Source organism: Rhinolophus sinicus, chromosome 17, assembly GCF_057876585.1.
Source record: "Rhinolophus sinicus isolate RSI-liver-muscle chromosome 17, RSI-T2T, whole genome shotgun sequence".
NCBI lineage: Eukaryota > Metazoa > Chordata > Mammalia > Chiroptera > Rhinolophidae > Rhinolophus > Rhinolophus sinicus.
In genome coordinates, this window is record NC_142517.1 from 52,593,246 (window position 1) to 52,619,743 (window position 26,498).

At 38.5% G+C, this 26,498-nt stretch overlaps 1 protein-coding gene across 1 annotated transcript in view; it reads left to right on the forward strand.

Annotated features, from left to right (window-relative positions):
- The first annotated feature begins 23,413 nt into the window (after window positions 1-23,413).
- TPRG1 (tumor protein p63 regulated 1) overlaps window positions 23,414-26,498 on the forward strand; it is a 107,727-nt gene continuing 104,642 nt past the window's right edge. Inside the window, exon 1 of the mRNA XM_074337140.2 lies at window positions 23,414-23,635. Coding sequence (XP_074193241.1) covers window positions 23,414-23,635 — 222 coding nt within the window. The remainder of the gene's footprint in view (window positions 23,636-26,498) is intronic.

The following is a 26,498-nucleotide window of genomic DNA, read 5'->3' on the forward strand; positions in this document are numbered from 1 at the left end:
CAATGCACCCCTTTATCATCATCTGCCCGCGGGAGCAGACCATGCCTACTGCTCCCACCACCTTCTATCCTCCTCTGGTTCCACAGGAACCAAGAAAGGAAATGAGGAGAAGGAGCCCGGGTGATGGGTGAACACCAGGTGGGTGTGGTGTGTTCTGGGAAACCAAGTGAAGACACTGTCCAAAGAGGAGAGAGTGGTTGGACCGCACAGATGCTGCTGAGACGTGGAGTGATGTGATGTCAGAGATCTGAGCCTGCATCAAGCGGCTGGGTGGGTTCAAAAGAGAATGGGAGAAGAGGACTGAAGCTGGAGGATGCATGCTTCCTTTCAAGGAGCTTATTCATAAAGCGACCCAGAGAAAATGAGCACACATTAGAAGTGAGAGAGACTTTTTTTTCTTCTTAAGAGAAAGAGGATAGAAGTATATTTTTGTAGAAACCGTAGCTTGATTGATACACATAAATCAAGTATTTTGTTTACCTTCTCTATCCTTGTGAAGTTGTCCTGATAAAGGTTATGGTTTTACATTTTTACAGAGGAAAATAAGGCTCAGGGGGTTGAAGTCTTCTGCCCCAAATCACGTAGCAAATTAATAATAGATGGGACTCAAACCTGGCTTCTAAAAGTCAAGTTCATTGCTATCTTCATTACCACTGCCTCGTATACTACACAGATAATTTTGGATATGGCTTATAGCTTTAGAACTCTATAAAGCTCTATAAAACTTTCATTGTCATTGTTTAATGACCTTTTGTAAACCTCAGGGAATTCACACTTCCCAGCAATGTCTCCTAAACTGCAGGTGCTTTTATACTAGATGCAGGATATTTAGAGCACTGGGAAGGAACTAGAATTCTGCTTCTGTATCAATGACAATTTGTAATATTTGGGAAGAGTCTTGCATACATCGACTTCAGGTTGAACCATTTGCATGCTGGAGGATGGGAATGCAATTTCTTATGCCTGTAATCTCAGATTGAGTCTCATATCAACCTCTTCCTCTAGCAGTCTATTAGGTTGGTGAAAAAGTAAATGTGGTTTTTACAATTATGTTTAACCTTTTAAATTGCAATTACTTTTGCACCAACCTAATATTACTACTGACATTGTGATGCATCCTTCATGCTTTCAGTTAGTTTCTTCTGTTTACATGGGGTTCCTGGTCCATAACCCTACCTGGCTTCCAATTGCTACTCTGTACTGCGGAAACACTGAAACATGTATCGTTTGACTTAGCCCAGGTCAATGCATGTCCAGATTGAAGTGATTTGCACACCATTTGTCATGCCCCAGTGGCAGCTGTTCTCTCCTATCATGTTGGCATCAAAAGGCAACTCCTAGAGCAAAATACAACCATCGTCTTTCAGCAGCAGTTCGAAGTGTGTCCTTGGTGTCTGCTTAGTGTTTGGCTTTGCGCAAGTGCTCTTAGATACGTATGTATCTGGACAGCTCAGTCTGACCATACAATACCCCTATAATGCTATTTCACTTTGTACAAATTCCTATCTAGAGCTTTATCCAGCCATCTTGTAATTATTTATTTGCAAATATGATTTCTTCACAGACAATGTACTCCGTAAGGACAGAAGTTGTATTTGCAGGTTTTCTTCTACTCTCCACCCCTCTCTTTTCCCTAGCACAGTGTTTGTCACAGAGAAGTTTCCCCCAAAATGTGTTTGAATAAGTAAATAAAATTGAGCATTTTGTACCTTGTAGAGTTACACTATGGAGGTTAATCTGTCACACAAGAAAAAAAGTGGAGTACCCAAGGTCAAGATATCCTTACATGCAGAATTAATAATCAAACCTATGACTTTGGAAGCCAACTGGTGTGGTTCATTTTGCTCTGCAGTCAGGGATATGTAAACCTGTATGATTGATGTGTCCATTTTGAAAATTTCACACCATCATTACTCATGTCTGTAATCCTCAGGAATGCGAGTATAATCGTTAAGAGCTGTTGATAAACATTGGTTTAATTGTTAATGTATTTAATAAATTAAAAATTCTTAAGGATCAGTAAAAAGAAGATGAAACCAATAAAAATGTCCCAAGATATACACCCACCAACCTTTGCAGCCTCACAACTAAAAAAAGCATTATAAATTAAAACAAGTATTTGACTCATTTAAACCATTAACTACATTTTTTTAAAATATAAAACCTTCTACTGACTTGAAGGAAATGAGCTTTATATATATTTTTTCATTTTTGTAACATTTTTATAGAGACATAATTGGCATATAGTAGTTCCCCCTTCTCCGTGGGGAATAAGTTTCAAGATCCCCAGTGGATGTCTGAAATCACAGATAGTACTATACCATATATATGTATATGCCTGTAATCTCAAACTGCGTCTCATATCAGTCTCTTCCTTTAGCAGTGAATTTGTACCTATTAGGTTGGTGCAAAAGTAATTGTGCACCAATTATGTTTTTTCCTATACATACCTACCTATGATAAAGTTTAATTTATAAATTAGGCACAGTAAGATATTGACAATAAAAACTAATAATAAAATACAATTATAACAATATATTGTAATAAGAGTTATGTGAATGGCTTTGGGGCTATTATTAAGTAATTCCTGGGCAAAGGGATGATTCACATCCTAGGTGGAACAGAGCACGACAGCACACGATTTCATCACACTACTTAGAATGGCACGCAATTTAAAATATATGAAATGTTTATTTCTGGAATATTCTACTTAATATTTTTGGACTGTGGTTGACCCCAGTACCTGAAACCACAGAAAGTAGAGCTGTGGCTAAAAGGGGACTACTTTATAACATGTTTGTTTTGGGTGTAAGATGTAGTAATTTCATATTTGTATATATTTCAAAATGATTACTCCAATAAGTCTAGTTATTCACTACATATAGTTATAATTATTCTTGTGATGAAAACTTTTGAAATATACTCTTTTACCAACTTGCAAATATGCAATACAGTATTATTAACTATAGTCATTATGCTGTACATTCCATTCAAGGACTTACTTATTTTACAACTAGAAATTTGTACCTTTTGACTCCCTTCACCTATTTTTCCCACCCCTCTCTCCCTGCTTCTAGCAACCACCAATCTGTTTTCTTTATTTTTCAGTTCATTTCTTTTGTTGTTGCTGTTTGTTTTGTTCTAGATTTCACATATAAGTGGGCTTTATATTCTACTGAGACTTAAACTGCTGTAATATTTCTGGGACGGCCATATATTTTTGGGATGGCCAATTTGACATATATAACAAAAACCTTGCACTTACAAACTCTTTGACCCAGGATTTTTCTTTCTAGAAATTTATACAGAGGAAAAAAATAAGGTTATGAAATGTTTACCTACAAGGATCTTCAGTGCATGCACAGTCATTATAAAAGCAAAGTGAAAGGAAGCAACATGAATATACAACAATAGGGGATGCATTAAATAAATATGACTGGTTGTGTAATGGAACCCTATACAGACACTAATATGCTGTCGGAAATTATTTATTAACTGCTTGGTGTAGCACAGTGGCAGAAACGGGCTTCAGGTCCAAGAGACCTTTGATCAATTTAGAGCTCTTATCACTTACTATGTGAGCTTGAGCAAATTCCTCCACCTTTCTGAGTCTCAGTGTCCTAATCTATAAAATGAGGGTTATTATAATACCTGTGGTGAGTTTGAAATTAGCCAATGCAGTTAAAGCCTAGTGTTTGGCACACAGTAAATGCTTAAAAAGTGTTGGATACCATTGTTAGTATTAGTATCTTCCTCAATATGTTAAGTGTAAAAGGCAGCTTTTAGAATAATATTTACAGCATAACACCATTTTTCACATAAAAATATGATATCTACAGATAAATGTCAAAGAAGTCTGAAAGGATGTACATCAAAAAATTATTTACTTCCATTTTCTCTGCATGGTAGATTTAAGGGGACATTTCTTTCCCTTCTTTTGCTTTTATGTAGGATATATAACATAATAAGGAAAGTTAAATGTGTCCAAATAATCACTAACAGCAACCTCTATAAATGACTACCTGTCAAGGCAGTAGTTCTTTGCCTGTGTTATCACTGTTTTTCTCATTGTCACCAAAATCTCTCTGTACCATTGCCATCACATAGCTGGTGTTTGGTAGTGCTAGGCTAATTACCTCCAGGCTCCCCTTGCTCCTCTACCCTTGTCCTTCTGCCATACCCTATGTGGTGTGTATCAGACACATTTATTAAGCATCTGTTCTGTTCAGAACACTCGGTTTTGGCAGGGAGGGTGGGATGCAAAACAGGGAATGGTTTATGACCTGGAGTTGCTTATAGTTCCCCTGGAGGGAAAAACCCCTTATCTATGGTGCATACAATGCTTCATCTTGTTGAGGAGGTCCTTCTGTCTCAAGTGAGTTTGGGTGGCTAGGGACAGCTCCCTTAAGGAGGGCCGGCTGAATTATTAGGTGCGCTTTAAAAACAAGTATACTCATTTTCATGGCTCACAGGCACAGTGATCTCTGAGTAGGATGGAGCCCTCCCAAACTCCTGTGTCCCAGTACCTTTGATGACGTTTCTTGTACGACTGCCTTTGCCTATGACCCCACCACTTTCTGGGGTCTTAGACTTTTATTCTTATTTTTCAATCAATTCATTTTGTGCCCATAAGCCCTGTGACTCTGACTTAAACTCACTTCCTTGAAAATTCCTAAAAAAAAAAAAGCTAAACATTTCCCCCCTCAATTATATAAAATATGTTCACTGTTTAGAAAAAGTTGGGAAACTTACAAAAATGTAAAAAAGAAAGTATAAATCACCCAAAAGCCAGTCATGCAGAGATAATCATTCATAACTTTGTGGTGCATGTGCTTTCAATGCATGTGTGGGTGTTGTTTTGTTTTGTTTTGTTTTGTTTTTAATATAATATTTTATAACCTGAATTTCTTCTTCATAATATCTTTTGTGTCAACTAATATTTGTCTACAGGATTATTCTATGACATCTTTTGCAACCTACCCCTCCCAGAGATAAACTCCTTTAACCACAATAAGCCTAATTCACTACAATTTTTTATGTTAATGAGTATGTTAATTTCTAGTACTTTTCTTTGCTTGTTTACATATACTTTAGGATTTGAAAATAAAACCAACGGGTATGTGTAGCTTAGGACCCTGTTTTTTTACTTGATTGTCTTCAAAAACATGATTTCTCAGGGTTGTATTATATTCCACTATGGGTGTGTACACACAGTATAATAAAATAAGTACCTTTAAGATTAAATAGCTCTAATTTAGGATTGAAGCTTAAATTATTATCCCTCTACTAGGCTCTAGACTCCATGCAAGAAGATCTATTTTTGATTCATCTTTGCTTTGTAGTTGCATAGCTAATTAAAAAGACAGCATCCTTCGTTCTAAGTAAGATGAACTCTAAATGGTAGCTTTCATTGTATGAAGGAATCTAGGAAGCTAGGTCTGAATCATTTCAGAGACTGCAGAAGAGGCCATCATCCACAATGTTATGGTTGGTTGGGGTAGGAGGGAGAATTTCACTTTGGATGGCCTGGGTCTAGCTGGATGGAGCCCCAGGCTAGGTAGGTTAGTCCTCTCTGCAGTGCTACTGTCATTGCTTGGAGGGAATAGCTAATAAAACCAGACAAGAAGTTCCTACCATTCATTGTTTTCTTGCTTGTTAAATTCTAAAACGAGGTAACAAGTTGTTCTCCTTATTGATTTCTAATCTTTGGTGCCACACGATGTAATTTTCTATAAGCATATAATCAAAGACTAGAAAGATTTTATTTATAGTGGGGTAAAGGTGATAAAAATAAATATATTCCAGCCTTGTTATTTTTGGTATTTGATCTGCTTTGTAAATGATCTCTTAGCTCTCCATCTTGATTTAGAATGTGGGCTCCATACCAGGTCCATGTGGAATCCTAGACCAGCACAGCTGGAAGGAAACTTGGGAGTAAAGTAGTCCAATATCCTCCTAGCAAATATGGAAAAAAAAATGCCCAGAGAGAAGAACTGACTTACATCTGAACCCAGAGTTCCTGACTCCTATTGCTTCAAGGCTTTCCCCACCATCACTAGCTATCATATACTCTACTCCTAATTGTTCACATTCCTCTAAAATAGATTCAGTTGATTATTAGACTTCTTTTAACCTTCCTTTTCCTTCAAACTTTAAAACTGAGTTTTGAAGCCCTAGTGTATTTAGATACTTTGCTAGTCCTTTCGATCCATTAGCTCCTCTAATTTTCATACTGTCCTACAAGGTAAACATTGGATCCACTTCACATTTGAGAAAACTGGGGCTAAGGATTTTTAAATTGCTACCCAATTTCAGGCAGCTGGTAAGCTGTGGAGTCTGGATTGAAGTCCAGGTCTGCCTGACTCCTAAGCTTTCTCTACTGTGCGAGTCTATTTTCTGATACAGGAATTGATTACATGAAATGAATCAATGTATGTCTTTACTGTTTCTTGTCCATTATCCTGTGGAAGGCTTGGCTTAATAATTCTCCAAACATTTGTGCCTTTGAGCTGTAGGTGAGTGATCTTGATACGTCACCAACAAAGTTATGTTAAGTCAAAAGTAGGGATATCTTTCAGGCGTCAATGGAAAACAACTGAATTGTGTGGCTTAGCCACTCCTGCTGATTTTCTGTACTCTCAAACAGGATTGAAACTTGCCAACCAAAAACAAACAAGAATGAAAGTTTTGCAAAACTTGAAGAAAAAAAAAACATGAAAGGAAAAGAAAGAAAAAATCTTGTTTAATACCATGTAAGTCATCTCATTTCTACTGAGAGAGGGTTCATTTCAGGTAGAAGCACCAATGTCAGAAGATTTATTGAAGAGTCTGTGGGCATGAAGGAAATTTAGGGCCATGTTCAGGGATATGGATTCCTTGGTTGGGCATTTTCTCTTTACCTCTTCTCAAAAAAAGATGGGCTACACTATGACTTCCAACTCGTTTTGCATAAAGCAGGAGGAAAGAAGGAAAATATTTCACTCTAGTTTGTTTCAGACCAATGTTTTTGAATCTGGCCTTTGTCAAGGTCAGATTGGTATGGAATGACTCCTCTACCTGTCCCCTTCACTCCCCCTCCCCTAGGCCACTCTTTAAAACAGGGTCACTGCCACCTTTTCCTCCTCCAACTCCACTTCACTTGCTGTGAACTTTTGTTGGGAAAACAAGAACTCTGTCAAATGACTCTGTCCTGTCCGTCAGTAACTAAGGCCTTTGTTCTCAGAGGATCTGTTCATTGGAAGCGCATTGGACTCATCTCTCTAAGACAACTATTTCCTCCACCTTTTGTCTTTATATAATTTACATAACAATTTTGTAACTTCTTGGCCTATATAGCAGTTTCACAACTTCTTGTGATAAAACTTGCTCAAGAGACACTATCTTTCTCCATCTCTCAAAGATTCTTGTGCTTTCATTTCCTGATGTAGCCTTTGCAGATCAGTGGGAAGATAAATGTCATTGTCCAACAAGCCAACTATCCATGTACAGGAATAGTCTCTATTTGAGCATGAATTTTAGTCTTTTTCTGACTTTAATTTTTGGAGAATTTCTGAAGGCTAAATTTTGATATATTTTCTGTAAGAAACATAATTTTTTTTCCCCTTGATGGTGGGTGCTGGAGAATGGGAAATCTGTCATGAAAATGTAAGTGCTCAGAAAAAAACCTCTAAGAGTTCAAATGGTTTGAATAGAACAACTACATTTTTCTCATTTATCCTCTTTATAATGTTTTTATTGTAGAAAATTAGAAAATATAATTAAGCAAAAAAAAAAAAAATCCACTGTAATCCTATTACCTAAAGCAAACCAAACAAAAATTTTGGTGGCTATCCTTATAAACTTTCTTGTATGCTTATCTATATTTCATTTTTATAAAACTAAGAGCATCCTATGTACTATTTTATAATTTTTAAAACTATGTACCCCATGGATGTCTTTCTATTGTACAAATGTACAATGTTAATTGTAATAAGTACATTGTCAATACAACAGTATTGCTGTTATTTAAAGGGCATTGATTGCTATAAAGGATGAACTTGGATTTGCCACTGCAAGATGATGAGTTAAATCGATAACTAGATATATCCCTTATTTTAAATGATCTCTCTCTATTTCATACATTCAAATATACCAGTACAGCTTCTAATGATGTACTGGTTAATCCCACTTTCTTTATCATGAGATCTAAATCTGTAGATAAGTAGCATTATTAGTGAACCAAAGAAACAATCTTGAACTAGCATATGTAAGTTCCCTCCTAAATTGAGGATTTTACATTCCATCACTCCCAACAGGACAGTTGGTTTCAGCAACTCTCTGAAGTATTTTCTTGTAAGTTTACCCACTGACTGGGCTTTGATAGGAGAATTACAGATGTTTCACAGTGAAACATTAACGGCATTTGGAGCCTGACATCGCCTCTTTAGGTGGGAATAATATTAACTAGGAATGGTACTGGGCGTTATATATAGATTGGCCCTGGCACATTAAGAAGGAAAGATAGTTAATGGGAAATATATTTTGGAGACATTTCACACATTTCAGTGATTTCCTTAAACACAATAGAGTGTCACAGTTGCAGTTCTTAGATGCAGCGGTGTTGCCAAACAAAAGTAGGGCTAACTTACTTTTGGTAACACTTATCAAAAGAGAAGCTCTAAGGAGTGGTCACACTTATCCATTCACTTGAATTTCTCTGTTCACGAGTAGGGCATATTAGAGAAGCCGCATATGTTCTTTCACTGCTTTTATGTTCTGAAGGGATACGTTAGAGGCAGGAATTGACACAGAAGTGTGTGTACAAGTGACTCAGACAGCATCAAATTCAGGCCCTGTGGGCTTCGATTTCTGTCTGGTCCCCTGGGCTAGATGGAATATGCCTCCTAGGAAGACTTGGCACACCCCTGGTCTAAACATATTACCTCTTCTCACTGTCACCCCCACATCTTGCCAGTAGTTTTGTCATCGTCAAGCTAGGAATCAGCCTTCCCCAAAAGCTCTGGGCAGTGGGCACTTTCCCTTTGGCATCTTTCAGGGACTGCTAACAGCCCCTGCTCAGATATCATTGTCTTACCTCCTTCTTCTCTATGATAATATACTCGTGGCCCTTTAAAAGATGCAAGATCAAGGCACGCTGTCATTTACAAAGTGCTTTCGCAACTTTTTCATTTGATCTTCACACAAAACCTTGTTGCGTAAGCAGAGCAGGCATCAACATGTACATTTCCACAGATAGAGAAGCTGAGAGGTATTATTACAGCATGTATGTGCACTTAATATGTGAAGATGGCATACTGACCACACTTAATAATGACTGTTCTGACTGATCTTTCTCTGGTTCATACTCCTACTTTTCTCTTGGTGTCTTTGTGAGTGAAGTGGTACATTTACTTTACAGGAAGGCTGACCAAAACCAAACATTACCCCTCCCCAGTAAGCCAGCCTTGAATTCCACACTCACAGAACCAAGGAAGTCTGAACACCACAGGTAACAATTTCATTTTCTGCATGTGTTTACTTTTGTGACTAATGTTTCTCACTGCTTTATCAGTCATTGTAGCAGGTCACACATAAATATACATTTATCCTTACTTAAATAGTCTGGACATATATACTTATGTGCATATATAATTATATTTTCTTAGACACTTTCATTGTTTGCTTTGTTTTCTTACTGAAATACAGAAAAAGAAAAAAAGCCTTTTGTTATGGATGTTATCGTTCCTCATCTGTATTTCTTATCTAACAACATTTGCAAGCTAATATAATTTTTTTTTAAAGTTTTTATTTTTTGGCAATATGAACTGTCCACACTTTCTTAAATCATCTCAGAATGAATCTGAATGTCATTCTTAAAACAGAACTTCTTTCATTTCTCCATATTTATACTCCGGTCTCCATTATTTCCATGAGAAATATCCCTTTGCTCTAGCTCTTGCCTTTTCCCTCTCTCTGGGTGGAGCTATCTGGACATATTTAAATCCTCTTGGAATCTGGAGAACAGGCTGAATTCTAGGTGCTAACATTCTCACCCAGGTGGAGTGGAAAGGAGTCAAAGTTACCTTATAATGATATTCTAATACTGTCTCGTATCTAATTATTTTATCCAATTTGGTGTCTTGTTTAGCATTAATCATTTTAGGAACTCAATGTATATTTCATTATTAAATCATAGATTGTCCTTCAGTTATGGTGACCAACAAGATGAGAAGGAGGCAATTCTGTTTAAGATCCTAGGCTCCGCTTTCTGGTCTTGTTCCATCCCTTTCAAGTGTCTGCTCCCAAATATTGCCCTTTGGTTTCAGGATAAATCTCAATTCCATTCTCTCCATCCCTAGACCTACTCTCAGGAAAGGCTCTCATGTGTCACTGGCCCCTCAGGGTAGTGTCAGACTGAAGTGAGTTTTTCCTTATTCTGTCTGTCTCTAGTGGAACAGACCTCTGTGACATTGTCTGTGACTGAGCTCACCGTATTGCACAAAATGTAAAAGTGAGCAAATCAGGGCATGGTTCTTTCTCTTACAACGTTCACAATCTACTTATGGAGAACAATCACAGAAAATGACTGAAGAACTGGTAGGTACTGTGTTTCCCCGAAAATAAGACCTAGCTGGACCATCAGCTCTAATGCATCTTTTGGAGCAAAAATTAATATAAGACCCAGTCTTATTTTACTATAATATAAGTATAATATAAAATATATATATTTTAAATATATATATATATATATATTTAAAAAATATAAAAAATATTATATATGGGTATAATATAAAATATAACATAATATAATATAATATAATATAATATAATATAATACAATACAATACAATACAATACAATACAATACAATACAATACAATACAATACAATACTGGGTCTTAGATTAATTTTTGCTCCAAAAGGCATATTAGATCTGATTGTCCAGGTAGGTCTTATTTTTGGAGAAACATGGTAAAAGATCATGGTGCCTTGAGAGTATAGAAAAAATTGCATTTCTAAATTGTCATTCATGCTAAGCTTGTGGGAACTGGTGAGTTTGAAGCCTGGTTTAGAAGAAAGGGTTTCAAATCTTCTCCTGTCAGGTCTGGTTCCACTGAACCTGAGGAGAGAGACTCTTTCAGCTAAATCTCCTTTGGATTTTCTGTCATAGGGACTCCATGGAGTGAAGATATTTATTCCTGACCCATTTGTCCAGCTACCATATAATGAATGCTTTCTATGTGCTCTACTTGGTGCTAAGGATACCACGGTAAACAAAACTCTGTCCTTACCATCAAGATCTTATATACTAGTGGGGAGAGTGTGAAAGTTAAGGCTAGCTAACAAATCGCTGTAATAGAGTATGATAAACACTGTCATAAGGACAAGTATAGTACAAGGAGAAACAGTGGGAGGCATGTAACTCATGAGACAAGATTGATCAGGGCAGCCTCTAGCTGCTTCCTAAGCTGAGAGAAGGGCAGTGAGAGTTGTTATCAAGTAAAAGAAATGAGAAGGAGCTTGGTGGATTCATGGGACTAAAGGTAGAGTAGTGTGGCTCAAATATAGAATATGAGGGTTGTGGGGGGACAAGGAAGATGGGAGACGAAAAGGGAGGGAGAAGAAGGTGAGACACGGATCTCTACAGGTTGGTCAGAGTTCACATCTTGAAGATCTTGTCTACCATGCTCAGGAGTTCAGACTTTATTTGGAGTTGAATGGGTATTTACTGAAGATTAAGCAACCAATGACACAATCCAATTATTATTTTAGGAAGATTAGTATTCCTGTTGTGTGCTGCATAAATTTTAGAGAGTAATATTGGAGAAAGACGAGTTAGAAGGCCTTTATCATGATCCTCAAGAAATGAACTAAGGCTGTGGCAATAATAGTGGAGGAAAGTAGAGTCTACAGTAGATATTAAGAATTGACAGTTTTAGGACTAGGTGCCTGATTTGTTAGTACTAGGCAAGAAGAGGGGATCAGGAGGGTCTCTGGCCGGGCAACTGTAGAGCTGTGATCTCATTCAATAAGATTGGAATAAGAAGGAAGAACAGGTTTATAGGGGAAGTGAAAAGATGATAAATTCATCTCTGGTTATAACGAGCTAGAAGTACCTGTGGTTCAACTGAAATGACATGTCTAGTAGACAGTTACGTAGGTGGAGTTCGGGTTTGGGAGAGAGATTTGACTGGAGATAGCACATGGGAGTCACAGATTATTGTTAAACAATGAGGATGAAGGAGATTGCTTAGTGAGATCATCCAGAGTGTGCTCTGATAAACATCAGCCTGCAAGAAATAGAGTCTCCATGAAGGAAAATGTAAGCCATGAACACAAAAATAGAAAGAAAATTATAAATCTGGAATTCCCAGGAAGCTAAGGAAATGAGAATTTCAAGGAGGAGGATGTCAGCAATCAATAGTGCCAAAGTGATCAAGGAAGAGAAAGAATGGGAAGTATCCACTGGGTTCAGTCAGTCACAAGAGCTTTGTTGAGAATATTTCAAAGATATGCTGGGACTAAAAAGATTTCTGTAGACTGAGATGTGAATGAGATAAAATTAAGTAGAGACAGCAAGGGAGGAAAAGCTTGGTCATGAAAAATAAGAAATCCAATCATCCCTCACGTGCTTTCTAAGATCAAATGGAATAAAAATGTGCTCTTTTCCTTCTGGCAAAACTTAACAATCTGAAGAGAGAGAGATCAGTGTTCTCCACATTTGCTCTCTTCTCCACTGAATTTCTGCAGTTTTCTCTACTATTCCTCCTGGGACACAGTCAGTTGTCCCTCACTGTCCACGTGGTAACCTCTTTAAAAAAGGGGAAGGTCCTCTCACAGGCCATGAGTCAAAATAGCAAGGCAGTAATGGAAATAGAAGAGGTGGGGGATTTGAAAAGCATCTGCTGATACCACGAAATGTCTCTTCCTTAATTCACTTAACACATATTTAACCATGGTATTATACAGGTGACCCCGGCAGAGCAAAAGTGTTGGTTTGTGTCAGCTTTATGGCTGTACCTTCAGGGCAGCTTCTGAGAGCCTGGCTTTATAGGGATAGGAGAAAGCTAAGCTCAGATTTCTGGAGGAAGAAGTCGCCATGAAGAGCTGGTTTCTCTTGCTCCGTCGGCCAGCTAAGCCATCCCAGCTGAGGAATCTGAGGCAATAAGAACAGGACAGAGAAGCCTAAAGAACTGGTACTTCGTCTAACTTGCTTTGTGACCGAAGTCATTTCCATGCTCCCATCTGAACATCTGTTTTCTTATTTGTAAAGTGGGGGTGTTGAGTGAGGTGATACCTAAAATGTCTGACAGCACTCTCAGATTCTATCACATGAAGCCAAGTGAATATTCACTTTGAGAAAAATAATCTTGTCAGGGTGCCAGTAATATGGTATCTCTGGGTCCATGTGATGGTTATGTGAGTGTGTTTATTTTATGATATTTCATTGATCTGCACATTTAGGATTTTTCGAGTGCGTGCCATACTTCAGTAAAAATGTTTATAATAAAATGCCATTAAAATAATAAAGAATATAGTTTTACTTTTTTTTTTTTTTTTGGGGGGGGCGGATATTATTGTCAACATTTGGATGAAAGTCTTGATCTGAATTTCATGAAATCCATACTTGAGAATTCGTAGTTGGCCTAGCAGGAAACCCAGGCTCTGGTGTGACTCCCTTAAACCAAGCTCCCAGCCAGGAACTTCTGGTTGTGAAATGGATGCCAGTGCTTCTGCCTGGCACCAGGATTTGTGCTGAGTAGGTAGTAATTCCTGGTGGACAGAGTCCACACACTCCCATGGGATGTCCTGGGAAAGAGGCTTGTTCTGATTTCTAATCACTGTCACCATTTAGTTTCTGAATCAGCAGATTTAAAATCAGGGATCCTGTTTACTTGGGAGAAGGAAAGACTGCTGCAATCAGAATTGTTGGCCTGGCTTGATTGTTTTGATTTCTCAGCTCCTTTCTTTTTCACTTGTATGTTGTATGTGGAGAAAATATTTGAGTGTTTATATGCCTCCCAAATTCTATCATCAGAACCAACGTCTTTATCCTGGTTAGTTACTTGCGTGTTGCTTTTTTTTATTTTTTGAAGATAGTGGGGAGGCTAGTGATTTAGCCTTATTTAATCCCCTCCCCCAAATGCCACCACTTTTCTGTCTCCTACTTGACAATTGCAAATTAGGACACTTCTGCTACTGCCTGAGATAAGTAGCTACACTTGATGCGGGTCTCACAGGTTGGCTTCCTTCTACTTTTTCACCCATCTCCACCCAGCTCTCCTCTGACTCACAAATCCTTGTATAGGTTTTTGTTAGTAACTACCTCCACGATTTATCTTTGATAAGGGGACTCCATTTATTTGGAAGATTAAAGGGGAGAACCTGAAGAACCTGGATATGTGGATAAAGCAGACATGTATTTCAAATAAGAAACAAACACACAAACAAGGAAGAAATTGCTACCTGAGAAAGAGAAGAGAGAAACAGATGGATGATGCAAAGTTGGACTCTCAACAGTGTGACTTGCTCTCCATGACTTCTCTAAATCTTTACTGAACTTGTTAATCTCATGAAGTTTTTGAGGCAAGTGGAATCTTACAGTGCTGAGCCCAGACTCTGTATTTGGATTGACTGTGAGGGAACTGTCCCAGCAGGGATGGAGGTGTGACAGCAGACAGAGGGGACAAAGAGGAGGTGTGAAGATGATTGCAGACTTTCATCCTGTTAGAGAGCGATAGTTTTAACCAAGTGTTACCAGCTCTTCAAAGGGTGGGGGCTGGAGGTGGGCAGGTGACATCTTAGTTACACACACCATACTACCTGCCATCTTTTGAACACATCCTCCTCTTCACCACTCATACTTTTGCCTGGAATGTCCTTGCCCATTTTGTAATACGCAGTCAGCTCTGAAGAGACTTTGTTCACACCTCTAACTTTCCACACTCTCAACCCCCTCTCTGCACCCTGTTACTCCCATCTTCTGGTTCCTCGGTGTTTTGTGCACATTCTCCTATTAATGCTCTACCACTTAAGTCTGCAGTTATCCCCTATGTTTCCATCACCTCCACTAGACTATGTGCTTCGATAGATGAAAGACTGTGGCATGTGTTTCTATGTGTGTCTGTGTGAGTGTAAATGTATATACAGAAGATGTTTCCATTCATGCCTCATGCAGAGCTCCATTACTCAGTCCACAAACACTTACTGAGCACCCATGTTCGAGGTAAAAGGTAATGTGCAAAGAGCGATGCATCAGACATAAGCCTGCCCTTCAGTTCTCAGACCGGACAGAGAGACGAGCAGGGATCTAGTCAACCATTCAAGAATTGTACTGACTGCCTACTCTGTAGCGTGCCCATGCCAGTGTTGGCTGTAAAGATGAATGCAGCACAATTTCGGCTCCGCAGCTGCTCATGGCCCAGGAATAAAGTCAGGAAAGTGAATGATGGTTACAGAACAGTGCAGCGAAGCTACAGGAGTCATGAACTCAAGCGCTATCATACAGGAGGAGCAGCGGAAGTGTTCATGGAAAAGTGCAAGAAAATTAATCCCAAGGAGTCACAAGGGATCTGTAGTCTCTCATGGTTGTCTTGTCAACATGCTTGTCTTTATCAGCTCTTTTCCATATATAGATTTTGAGGAAACTACTCTAAAAATGAATATCTTGTGTGAGGAGCTCAGCTAACATCTAATTTGTTTCTCCTTTTAAAGAACAAGAATAGTTCTTGAGGCTCTAGCATGTCATTAGTCTTGGCTTCACCTGAGTGCGATGCCCAATATTCCACTATTGGTGTTGCTAACAGCTCTGGGCAAGGTGGATTTCCATTTGTGTTAGCAGGAAGTCAGAGGCCAAGCACCCCAGAATCTTCACAGTGTGCCCCCAAATTGGTGACTGCCCATCATAATCTTCTTCCTGTGACCCCACAGGATTTGGATCACAGGGAAACTAATGTCACATAATGAAATTAGATGGGGGAAACCATATATGAACGACTTTTATAGGATTAAATCTAGAATATTCTGGGCAATGAAGAAAAATTAATCAACTTTTACGGAGTGATTGACTTGGAAGAAAATAGGAATAAGTTAGTCCAACAGCTTTCAAACTTCAACATATTTTACCACCTCCCAACCTCCATAGCGCCCAAATGAAAGCTTCAGAAGAAGTCCAGAAACAGACAAATGGATCTCTATTGATTAAAATGGGTTAGTCATTTCTAGGACTATAATTTGCAAACCATAAAGTCTGGCCCTTCATTTTATACATGAGGAATCTGTGGTGCAGAGAGCGGAAGTGACAAGGCCAGGGTCACCCAGCGAGGGAGGGAGTGAGTGAGGAGGACCCACATTTATTTATCCTGGCCCTATATTCTCCCCCCACCCCCTGCTGAGTGAAAGCACTGGTAGCAATCAGAGGGCTCTGCCCGACAGGGGAGAAACTGGGAGGGAAGACAGCCTCCTTCATTCCACTTTCCTCCTGGACACAGAGCAGCCCACTAATGTACAAAATGTGAAATTGTGAAGAATTGTTTGCCAATTTTCTTATCTCAGCTGGCACAGAGGAGGGCTTGTTGGAGAGACTCGAGGTGTTAGAATATTGTTGTTCATCCCCTGCACATCCCTTAACTCTTCTCACAGAGGGATTCAGGAAAGGCTGCACACATAAATTCACATAAATTACCTTTCCAAAATGTCAAAATTAAAAGTGGATTTTTATTTTGGGGATATGCTTCGAGAATGTTAACCCCTTCAGGTGGGAAGAGATGTCATCCTCAGAAGGAGTTGACATCTTTGAATACAACACAAGCCATAGGAACTGACTCCCACGCTCCCTTCCAGCATTACCCCACCTGCAAGAGGGTGGCAGTTCTTGTTAACAAAGCAGATTTTTATAAGCTCCTGGTCTTCCCACAAATGTTTCTCTGGAGACAAGATTTTTAATCCTGTGGTGGCCATAACTTCATCCTTTACTGTCTTTAACTAAATTTTAATTAAGTAAACTGAGTTCAAGGGAGACACATAACTCCTCTGGGCCTCAGTTTCCTCATTTACAAAATGTGGAGATTAGATGAGTGTTTCCTAATGAGGCATTCTGTCTTCTGCAAAAGCCAGAGAGGTAGCTGTTAATATTCCAAAAGCTTTGTAGAAATCAGATACCTGCAATAGGGTTGCAGAGGGGATTCAGGGGAGAAAGGGACAGTTAAAGAGGATAAAGGAGGTCAAATATATGGTGATGGAAGGAGAACTGACTCTGGGCGGTAAATACACAATGCAACATATAGGTAATGTAGAATGGTATGCTTGAAATCTATATAATTTTACTAACCAATGTCACCTCAATAAATTTAATTAAAAATAATCCCATGGAAACTTACAAAGATATCAGGAGACAGACACGGAAAGTGAAGAAAGCAAAGGAGAAATTGGCTATTAAGCTCACCAGGGAGGCAGAGAGAACAAGGAGCCAAGAAGTACTTCTTAAAACTAGATGGGAAGAGGGGGAAGTAGTACTGGAGAAATAAAGAGTAGCATGGCCCTTGAGAAGAGGTTCATCACGAATTAAACCTGAGTGTCACCAGTATCTCTGTTGAATGTCAATCCTGGTTTCTTGATCTGAACTATGATACTTTTGGTTATGTCCAAGCTGTTCTTTGTTAAACTCCTGTGAGAGTGGAGAAAAAAATCCCCCAATTCCCTCTTTCTTTGCCTCTTGCTGGAACCGTGACCACACGGTGTGGCCAGCTCTTCCATTTCAGCTGCTTGTTAGACATTCTCAGCATAGTTCATCCACTTTCATGGGAGACAAATATTTATTGGGAGTCAACTATGCTGGATCTCTTTCTGATTATAAGAAAGCAAAAGCAATTATCTTAAGACTGCACAGTTTTTCTATAGGACAGAGATCTTCTGGTACATAGTGAGACAGAATCTTCCAGGATAAAGAGATTGGAGAACACCGAAATGGGGGAAGTATCCAGCTCTGATGGTCTAGGATGGAGCCCCAGAATGGACTATGAAGCAGGGATGTGAGTAGTAGGATGTGGATTCAAGTCAGGGTCACAAGAGGCTTCCTTGGGCACCAAACTCTCTTGCCTTTGTGGACCTCTCTGCCATGATAACATTAAACTTATGTTGCTATATTTAAATGGTTCAATATTTTTTATTTTTATTGTTCATCTGATCTTTTTTTTCATCTTATCTATCTTATTTTATTTTATTTTATTTGGTTTTAGGCAAAATGTAATAGATATTGGGTGCCCTGCAAATTTCCCTTTTATCTGATATGAGAAAAATATTAAACAGTTTTTCAATCATAAAATTTAATTTTTCTCTTGATTTGAAACTAAATTAAAACATTTCCTTAGCCCCTAAAAGGTTTGTGGACCCCAGACCTGCACCTTCTGTGCCTAATGGATCAATTGGCCTGAGTCCAGGTGAAGGAGAAAGGTTCAGCCTGTAGCACTGGGTGTGGGGCTACTGACAGGAGAAGCTGGAGGTGAGCCCTCCTTCACAGGAGGTGCATCTCTCACCCCAGAGCCAAGCAAAGCTGACTAGAGCAGACATTTGTCAGAAGTAGCTCCAGTTTACCAATGCATGAGTTTGATGACAGTTTCTCTGCTTTTACTCTACATGCTGCAACTGGATACAGAGAACTAGAGTGCAGGAGTCTTGTTTCATGCTTTCATTCTATTTTCCCTGTTTACCAGAAAATAAGACCTAGTTGGACAATCAGCTTTAATGCGTCTTTTGGAGTAAAAATTAATATAAGACTTGATATGATATGATATGATATGATATGATATGATATGATATGATATGATATGATATGATATGATATGATATGATATGATAAAGACCTGGTCATATATTATAGTAAAATAAGACTGGGACTTATATTAATTTTTGCTCCTAAAGACGTGTTACAACTGATTGTCCGGCTATGTCTTATTTTGGGGGAAATGCGATAGCTGTATGACCTTAGGCAAGTCCTTCACCTCAGGGTTCCAAAATTTGCAAAATGAAAGATTGGACTAGACATTAATTCTCCAGCTGTAATTTGTGCTCTATATGATTCTTAAATATTATAAGAAAAAGCACAGAGAGATAGATGAAAGCATGTATAAAGGGAGGCAAGCATAATTAGATTAGGGTCCAAAAATAAGTTATTTTACTGCAATACAATATTAGATTTAGCTCTGAATTTATTGGCAGCTGAGAAATACTGAATTCTTGCTGTCTGACCAAAGGAAGGATGGCAATTCTTTAGGTATTTATTTGGCATTTTATTGAAGAGGGTGATTAAGATGACATGACTGCCCCTTTACCCTGGAGCTGGACCCGGGCAATTAGAGGCTTCTCACACCCTCCCCTGTCCTTAGAATGTACCTTCTACCCACTGTTCCCACAGTGGGAGCCATTTTCAAGGACACAGTATGGTATTGAGAGAGCAATGTATTGTTGAGGCCACCGGGACAGTAGACGTGACTGGACCCAGTTAAAGCTTCTATATGAATTGTCCATATTCTGGCAGTGGGTGTGGAGATCTACTCATCTTGAGATGCCCAAGACAGGCTCACATGTAAATTCCTTTGCCTCACATGTAAATACCAATCTGGAGTGGTCTTGAGCTATCCCTTTCTTTCTTTCTTTCTTTTTTTTTTTTTTGTTTTGTTTTGTTTTTTGATCTACCCCTTTCTTTGGTCTGTCTTTGCCCTCCGTTTAGGGCACCAGTTTTAAACTTCACCTAGGAAGCTCCCGAGTTTGTGAACCAACACATTATTCACACATTTTATTTTTTATTACAAAAGCAGCACAAACACGATATATATATATATATATATATATATATATATATATATATATATATTTTTTTTTTTTTTTTTTTAAGCAAAAATTCACTTACAATCCAACTACTCAATAAATCTCAACATTTCCCTTCTAGTCTTTACCATGGTAAAAATTATTCAAGTCATCATTACCAAAGAAAATGTTGTTCTTTTTTTTTACCCAAGAAGATATATCCTTTACTCCCATGCTGCTTCAGTGCTTGTCCATATTATTTTAAATGTCTACACAATAGCAGTTGGACACACTTAGTGATTCCTTGGCTATTATGTGTTTAGTTGGTTTTCAATTTTTCATTACCACCCAGAATAAGCAATTAATACTGTATAGCCTTTTCCTTCTTTAGGATAATTTCATTACATGAACTCCCTGGAATGAGAAAATTAGGTCAAAAAGTATGGGCATAATTTTCTTCTAAGCTTTGATCCTTTGCTTCCATTAGAAATTGTATTCTCACATTATGTGTTCACCACCCCGAGTCAGTTCTGCTTCCATCACCATATATTTGACCTGCTTTACCCTCCTTTACTATCCCTCCTCCCTCTTTGCCCTCTGGTAACCACTGAGCTACTGTTGTCTGTTTCTATGAGTTTTTGTTTCTTTGTGATATATAGATGATGTCCTACAGAATTGTACACTTGCAACCTATGCAATTTTACTAACCAGTGTCACCCCGATAAAGTTTAATTAAAAAAAAAAGAAATTGTACTCTCTTGGGCACTGCATGCTACAATAAATTTGCGGGGCAATCTTAGAGAACAATGATCATTTTTAATTCTAAATGGCTCTGGATGGGTCTGTTGCAAGACAATGGAAACATTTGGATTTGGCTGGATTTGTTACCAGTATCAATATGCTTTTAGTATTTGAATGTATGGTCTATGCAGCGATAGAAGGGACATTTTATTGAATTAGGAATAAAGATTGTCTGGGCAGGTAGCGACGAGAAATGGAGTGGGCTGCTTAGATGCATGGAGCTCCTCTGATGTCGGGGATGTTGTTGAAGTTACATGTCCTTGCACAGGTATTGCCATTCCTGGAACAGAGCTGGAATCATTCTGGATTGAAGTGGCTGGACTGAACTTTCCCAATAGTCATGGCTGTAAGAAGTTAACTGGAGCTGAGTTTCCTTCTTCCCTGTATCTTACACACCTCAGTCTCAAAGTGCTCTGCTTCTTTTCTCCAAGTGTTTCCCCAGAAGACAGCCTGAGGGAGAGGAAGTGGTGCTAATTAAATCCTCCCTCTGTTTTCCAGGCAGTGGAGCTTTTCGCAGATGTCTGTTGTTAGGCGAGTGTTCACAGAGTGCAGCAAATACAGAAGCAGGCTTTCCTTCCCCAAAGGCACAAAGCTTCCTTCACAGGTTACAGGAAACTTTAGAAACGCGCTTCCTTCCAACACTCACTGTAACAGAGGCGGCAGACCTGCATAAATAGAGCGTGTAACTGCCAAGGAGACCAAGGTGTCTCAATGATCCCTTCCTCTCTCTGTCTCTGTCTCTGTCTCTGACTCTGTCTCTGTCTCTGTCTCTCTGTCTCTGTCTCTCTGTCTCTCTGTCTCTCTGTCTCTCTGTCTCTCTCTCTCTCTCTCTCTCTCTCTCTCTCTCTCTCTCCCCCTCTCTCTGTCTCTCTCTGTCTCTCTATCTCACACACACACACACTCACACACTGAATTTCTCCTGCTTCTCTCTGTGTGTGCCTTGTATTTCTCACAATCTCTGCCTTTTGTACACTTAACTTCAAAACATTTCATGGAAATTCAGTGAGTCCCCTCCTGATGTAAGATAGCGTGCATGATGGTAGGCATGCTGGACTCAAAGCATGGTTGGGAGTCCTGTCCAGGTGCCATAACAATTCAAGTGTTTCCGGATAGATCCTACTAACTCTGTGATCCCCAGAGATATAGAGATGAAATCATCCCCGTAGGCTTGCTGGGAGGATCAGATGGGATAACCTGCAATGTGATCTCCAGAGGGCTTTTCACTCAGTACTTCTCCTAACAACTGTGTTTTCTCCTGTATTCAACCCCTTGCAGTGACTACGTTTGTCTACACGTGCCTGAGACAATCCCAGTTTACTCCCATCTCCCTGGCATAATTGTTAATAGCATCCTTTTCGTGCTCAAAAGTGTCTAGGTTTAGGCCACAAATTATATGTTCATGCTATTTTTGCCTCTCTTGAATACTCTAAGTAATCCCAATATCAAGAAGGTAAACTTGCTAGAGATAGGGACAATTTCTCACTTTGTGGTATTTCACAGGAAGAGAGGACATTGAACTTGTTGGATTAAGAACACTGAGGCAGCCCTGAGAATAAGACGGCATTCCCAGTTACACGGCGAAGCTGGGTGTGGGAAAACTTCTATGTGGCATCGGTGCTGTGCTTACTGTGGGATGGTTATGTGGTCTCAGATTGAAAATGGAGACCTGATTTCAGTGCACTTTTTACTAGTTAGCATGTGCCTTATGTTTCCTTTTGTGTTGCTTTATATTTACAAAATAGAAATAAATTTATTGTGTTTTTACTTTAGGTCATATATAATCATTGTAAGCATCTAGAGACTTATGAAAACAGAAAATAAAAATCATCTGTAACCCTATTATCCAAAGATAACCATTGCTAATATTTTATTTTATTTCTTTTTAGACTTTTCTAACCACTCTCATGCCATGCATGTATATAAATATATAAGTCTAGGTATTCTCTCTCCCTTCCTTTTTTCCTTAATTATTTTAACAAACTTGAATAGTGTTATTCATAATATTTTATAGCTTACTTTTCCTGTTAATATATTTTGGACATCTTTCCATAATAAAAATATACACTTACATTTTTAAATGACTACAGTGTATTTTACTGCATGGTGTAAGATATCTTATTTAGCCAATTCCCTACTGATAGTACTTAGTTTCACTATCAATTGTTTTGTATTAGATGTAATGTTATGTGAGTGTCTAATGTTGCTATTATATATAATGTTTTGCTATTAGACATAAATTTGTGTATTTTTCTGCTATCTGACACAATATTGTGATGAACGACTTTCTATATTTACGTCTTTGAGCATTTGTCTAAATTATTTCCTTAGGATGCATTTTTAAAATTGTGATGTTTCAGTTAAAAAACATGCTCAGTTTTAAGTGCTTTTCAGCCCTATTACTACCCAAGAAGCACAAAAGAAAGTGCATCATCATTGCTTTTAACTCTTAAATAAACTTGCAGCCTGGTGGGTTTTCAGGCAAAAATGCTATGAAAGTATTTTCGATATTAAATCTTGGAAAAAAAAAAAAAGTCTGATAATTACTTCACACAGCTCTTCCCTTGTTCGGTTTCTTGTCCCACAGGATTAAAGATGAAAAATAGAACTCCTTTCAACCTCCTTTTCTCTGTCTGGAGAATAGCCCTGCAGGATTGTGGAGTCCATGTTATCGAGTTGCATCCATCAGGGCCCTGTTTAGTTAATGTGTGGGAGGTTTGCCAGTTTCAAGAACATCAGTTGCTCATGTAGCCTATTTTTCCAGGACATGTGACTTTTTTTTTTTTTTTCTCTATCAACAAGATTTTTTCTTCCCTTGTTTTAGGCTAAAGAAATGTCAAGGATTGGGAGTTTTGAAGGATTCCAGCCTGTGTCTCTGAAGCAAGAGGGAGATGACCAACCCTTGGAAACTGATCAGCTGTCCATAGAAGTGGGGGACGCAGATATGGACTCAGCACCAAGGCAGATTTCAAGGCAGCCAAGTGTGACCAAATCGACACTCTACCCCAACCCTTATCATGGGCCTTATATCTCACGGAAGTACTTCGTTACACGGGTAAATCATTGGTGCTTTTAAACGCTACATAAGACTTCTTAAAAAATTCCTAATATGTCTCTATATCCCTCCTGCTTTGTCAAGTGCTTTTATATTTGTTATTTCACATAATAGTCACAGTAACTGTGCAGCAGGTATCCTTACCCCCATTTTACAGGTGAAAGATCTGACTTTCAGAGAACTTAAGAGTTTCATTTTGATCACGAGATAGTACCAAAGAGAAGCAGGTCCTCTAGTCTCCATGGATCTTTGGCTCCTCAGGCCTGTGTTCATGTGAAACCTGACCTCAATGAAGTCATGTTCAATGGAGAGAGAACCAGAGTGGCTAGAATATAAAGCTGTGAGCCCAGAATGGATATTTGCTATATGTTTGGAAAAGACATGGGTGATAGAGTGGAAACGCTGGTTGAGAATTGGCTGAACCTCAGCGATCTACATCGAGATGCTGGAATTACAGTGTAGAAGCAGGAACTCTTAAATCCCAAGCCTATAGCTGCAGTCTGGAGCTGAGCTCTTCCCTGTGTGGTGGATCTGGGCAAGTAAATGAACTGGTGGGTAACAAGGACCGGGTCTGTGTATCTAGGTGAAAAACAAAAAATGATATTTTAAATTTCTAGCATTTGAATCAAGTGCTTCACTGGTTTCTAGTGCCTTTGAATTCCCTGTCTTGCACTTTCTTTCCTCCTCAAAGATCTTCTTTCCCAATCTTTCCACATTTTTGTCAACATAGCAGTGGCTAGCTCATAGGCTGCAATCAATTGGGGTCAAAATCAGGGATTGTGCACTGTGACAACAGAGACTATCTCATTTTTTAAGTGTACATGGGATCTCTTGTTGAAAAAAATTTTTTAAACTCAATTTTATAAATAAATGGTAGTTCAGACTTTGTGACTATTTATAAAGCTTTAACTAATGAACCCTGATTTGGTAGCTTTTAAAATATATTTTCAGTTAAGATACAGTTTTAACTAAAGCAACTCATTGTGTGTGTTGGGTGTGTGTATGTGCTTGTTTGATGATAACATGTACTCATCACCTATATTCAGTGACTCTCACATGCAAAGTGTGTTAGCAGGTGACATACTATATGTGTGTCTGTGTGAGTGTTTTTGCATATATAGAGCATATGGTTTATTTTCTAAAGTATGTGAACTTTATTGAATATGCAAAGTTAAGTTGTAAGATATAGCTGTGAAGAAAACTAAAGCATCCCCTAAAGATTTTGTTTTGTTTTGTTTTGTTTGTTTGTTTGGTTTTTTGGTATCTTTTATATTGATGATATATCAGTCTGGGTCTAATGAGAAAATGACAACCATGAGTGTTATAGAATAAGGGATTTATTGTTGGAAGTTGGTGCAATTACGAGAGCTGGCTGAGAAGTCTATGGAAAGCTATTTCTCTATATTTGATTATGGGTCTGAAGTTGCTATAGGTCAACCAATTGGCGTTTGTGAAGTGGGGTTAGGTAATAGGTCACAGGGAAAAAGTGGAACCTGTCTATCTCCCACCAAGTCTAAACTTGGAGATATGCATCACTGTCAGGAAAAGCTGGTACCTTTCTCCACTGAGCTGCACATTTTCCCAGCCAAGGGGAAAGAGAATCTGAGGGAGGAAGTCTGACTGGAACAAAAAGGAGCTATAGGTTCAGGTGTGCTCCATGCCATCAAGTGGACAGGAGGTCAGCAGCTGTGAATATAAGATGTCCCAGTACCTAGTGGCCTGCACTGCTCTTCAGCATGAAAAATAACTGATGCTTCACTTTGGATTTTTAAATTGTATACAAATGTCTCTTATGGCCCAACCCTAATTTGGAAACAGATAGGAAAGACAATTCTAGGAAAGGTAGTTTCAGCTTAGCTAAACTGATATAGTCTAAAGACACCACAGAGATTTTATTTATTTGTTTATTTCCATGATGCTTTTATTTGTGTGGCTCTTTTTAGTTTATGAACTAAAGTACCCTGGAGCAACATTGTGAGGTAGGCAGGGGAGGAATTATCATTGTTGCTTTAGGGGTAAATCTATTGAAGTTTCAGAGGAGTGAAGTGACCTGTCAAAATCACATGCTATTAGTGGAAGAGCTGTAGCTAGACTCTGTATCTTCTTTGTGTAGTGTTCTTCGTATCATAATGTACAATCAAATTTATGATTCCTATAAGGGTTTTCAATGAATGACTCGGTTCCATGTTAAGAACATCTTCTCCATCAGGTGTGTAGAAACAACCCTAAGTTCTCAAGAGATTGAGAAGGAAAACCTTCTTCTAACCTTATTAATGAGTCTAAAGTACATGTAAGGGCACTTTAAGAGCTGTCAGGGCTATCCCAAGACATTCGGCATTTCCTTTCCTTCAGACTAAGATACATAATATGAAGGGTTCTTTTTAGCATGCAAGTATAATGAATACACTTTAATATGTGTGAGGATAATGAAAATACAACTGTTGGCTCTACTGAAACTTATAGTGATAAGTTTGTTTGTTTTTTAATAAAGGAAAGACCCAGTTTTACAATCTTGTAAATGACAAATCTGATGTTGTAGGAATTGAGAAAATGGGAGAAATGTATGTGTGTGTGTCTGTGTGCATGTATATATAAATTTACTCATCTACAAAGTGTGGATAAAATACTAATTTTATATGGAGGTTTAAATAAGCTAACTTTGAAGAGTTCTTAGTATAATTTATGCCACGTCTATTCACATGTCATAAGTGGTATCTCATTGCTGTTATAAATGACTCTTCCTCTTTTTTGTTGATTTCACATTCACATTTTTATAATTGGTCATAGGCAATTAAGTTGACCATGACCTCATCATGAATTCTAGGGTGAGATATAAATGTAGATGTATAGACTCTGTACGAGA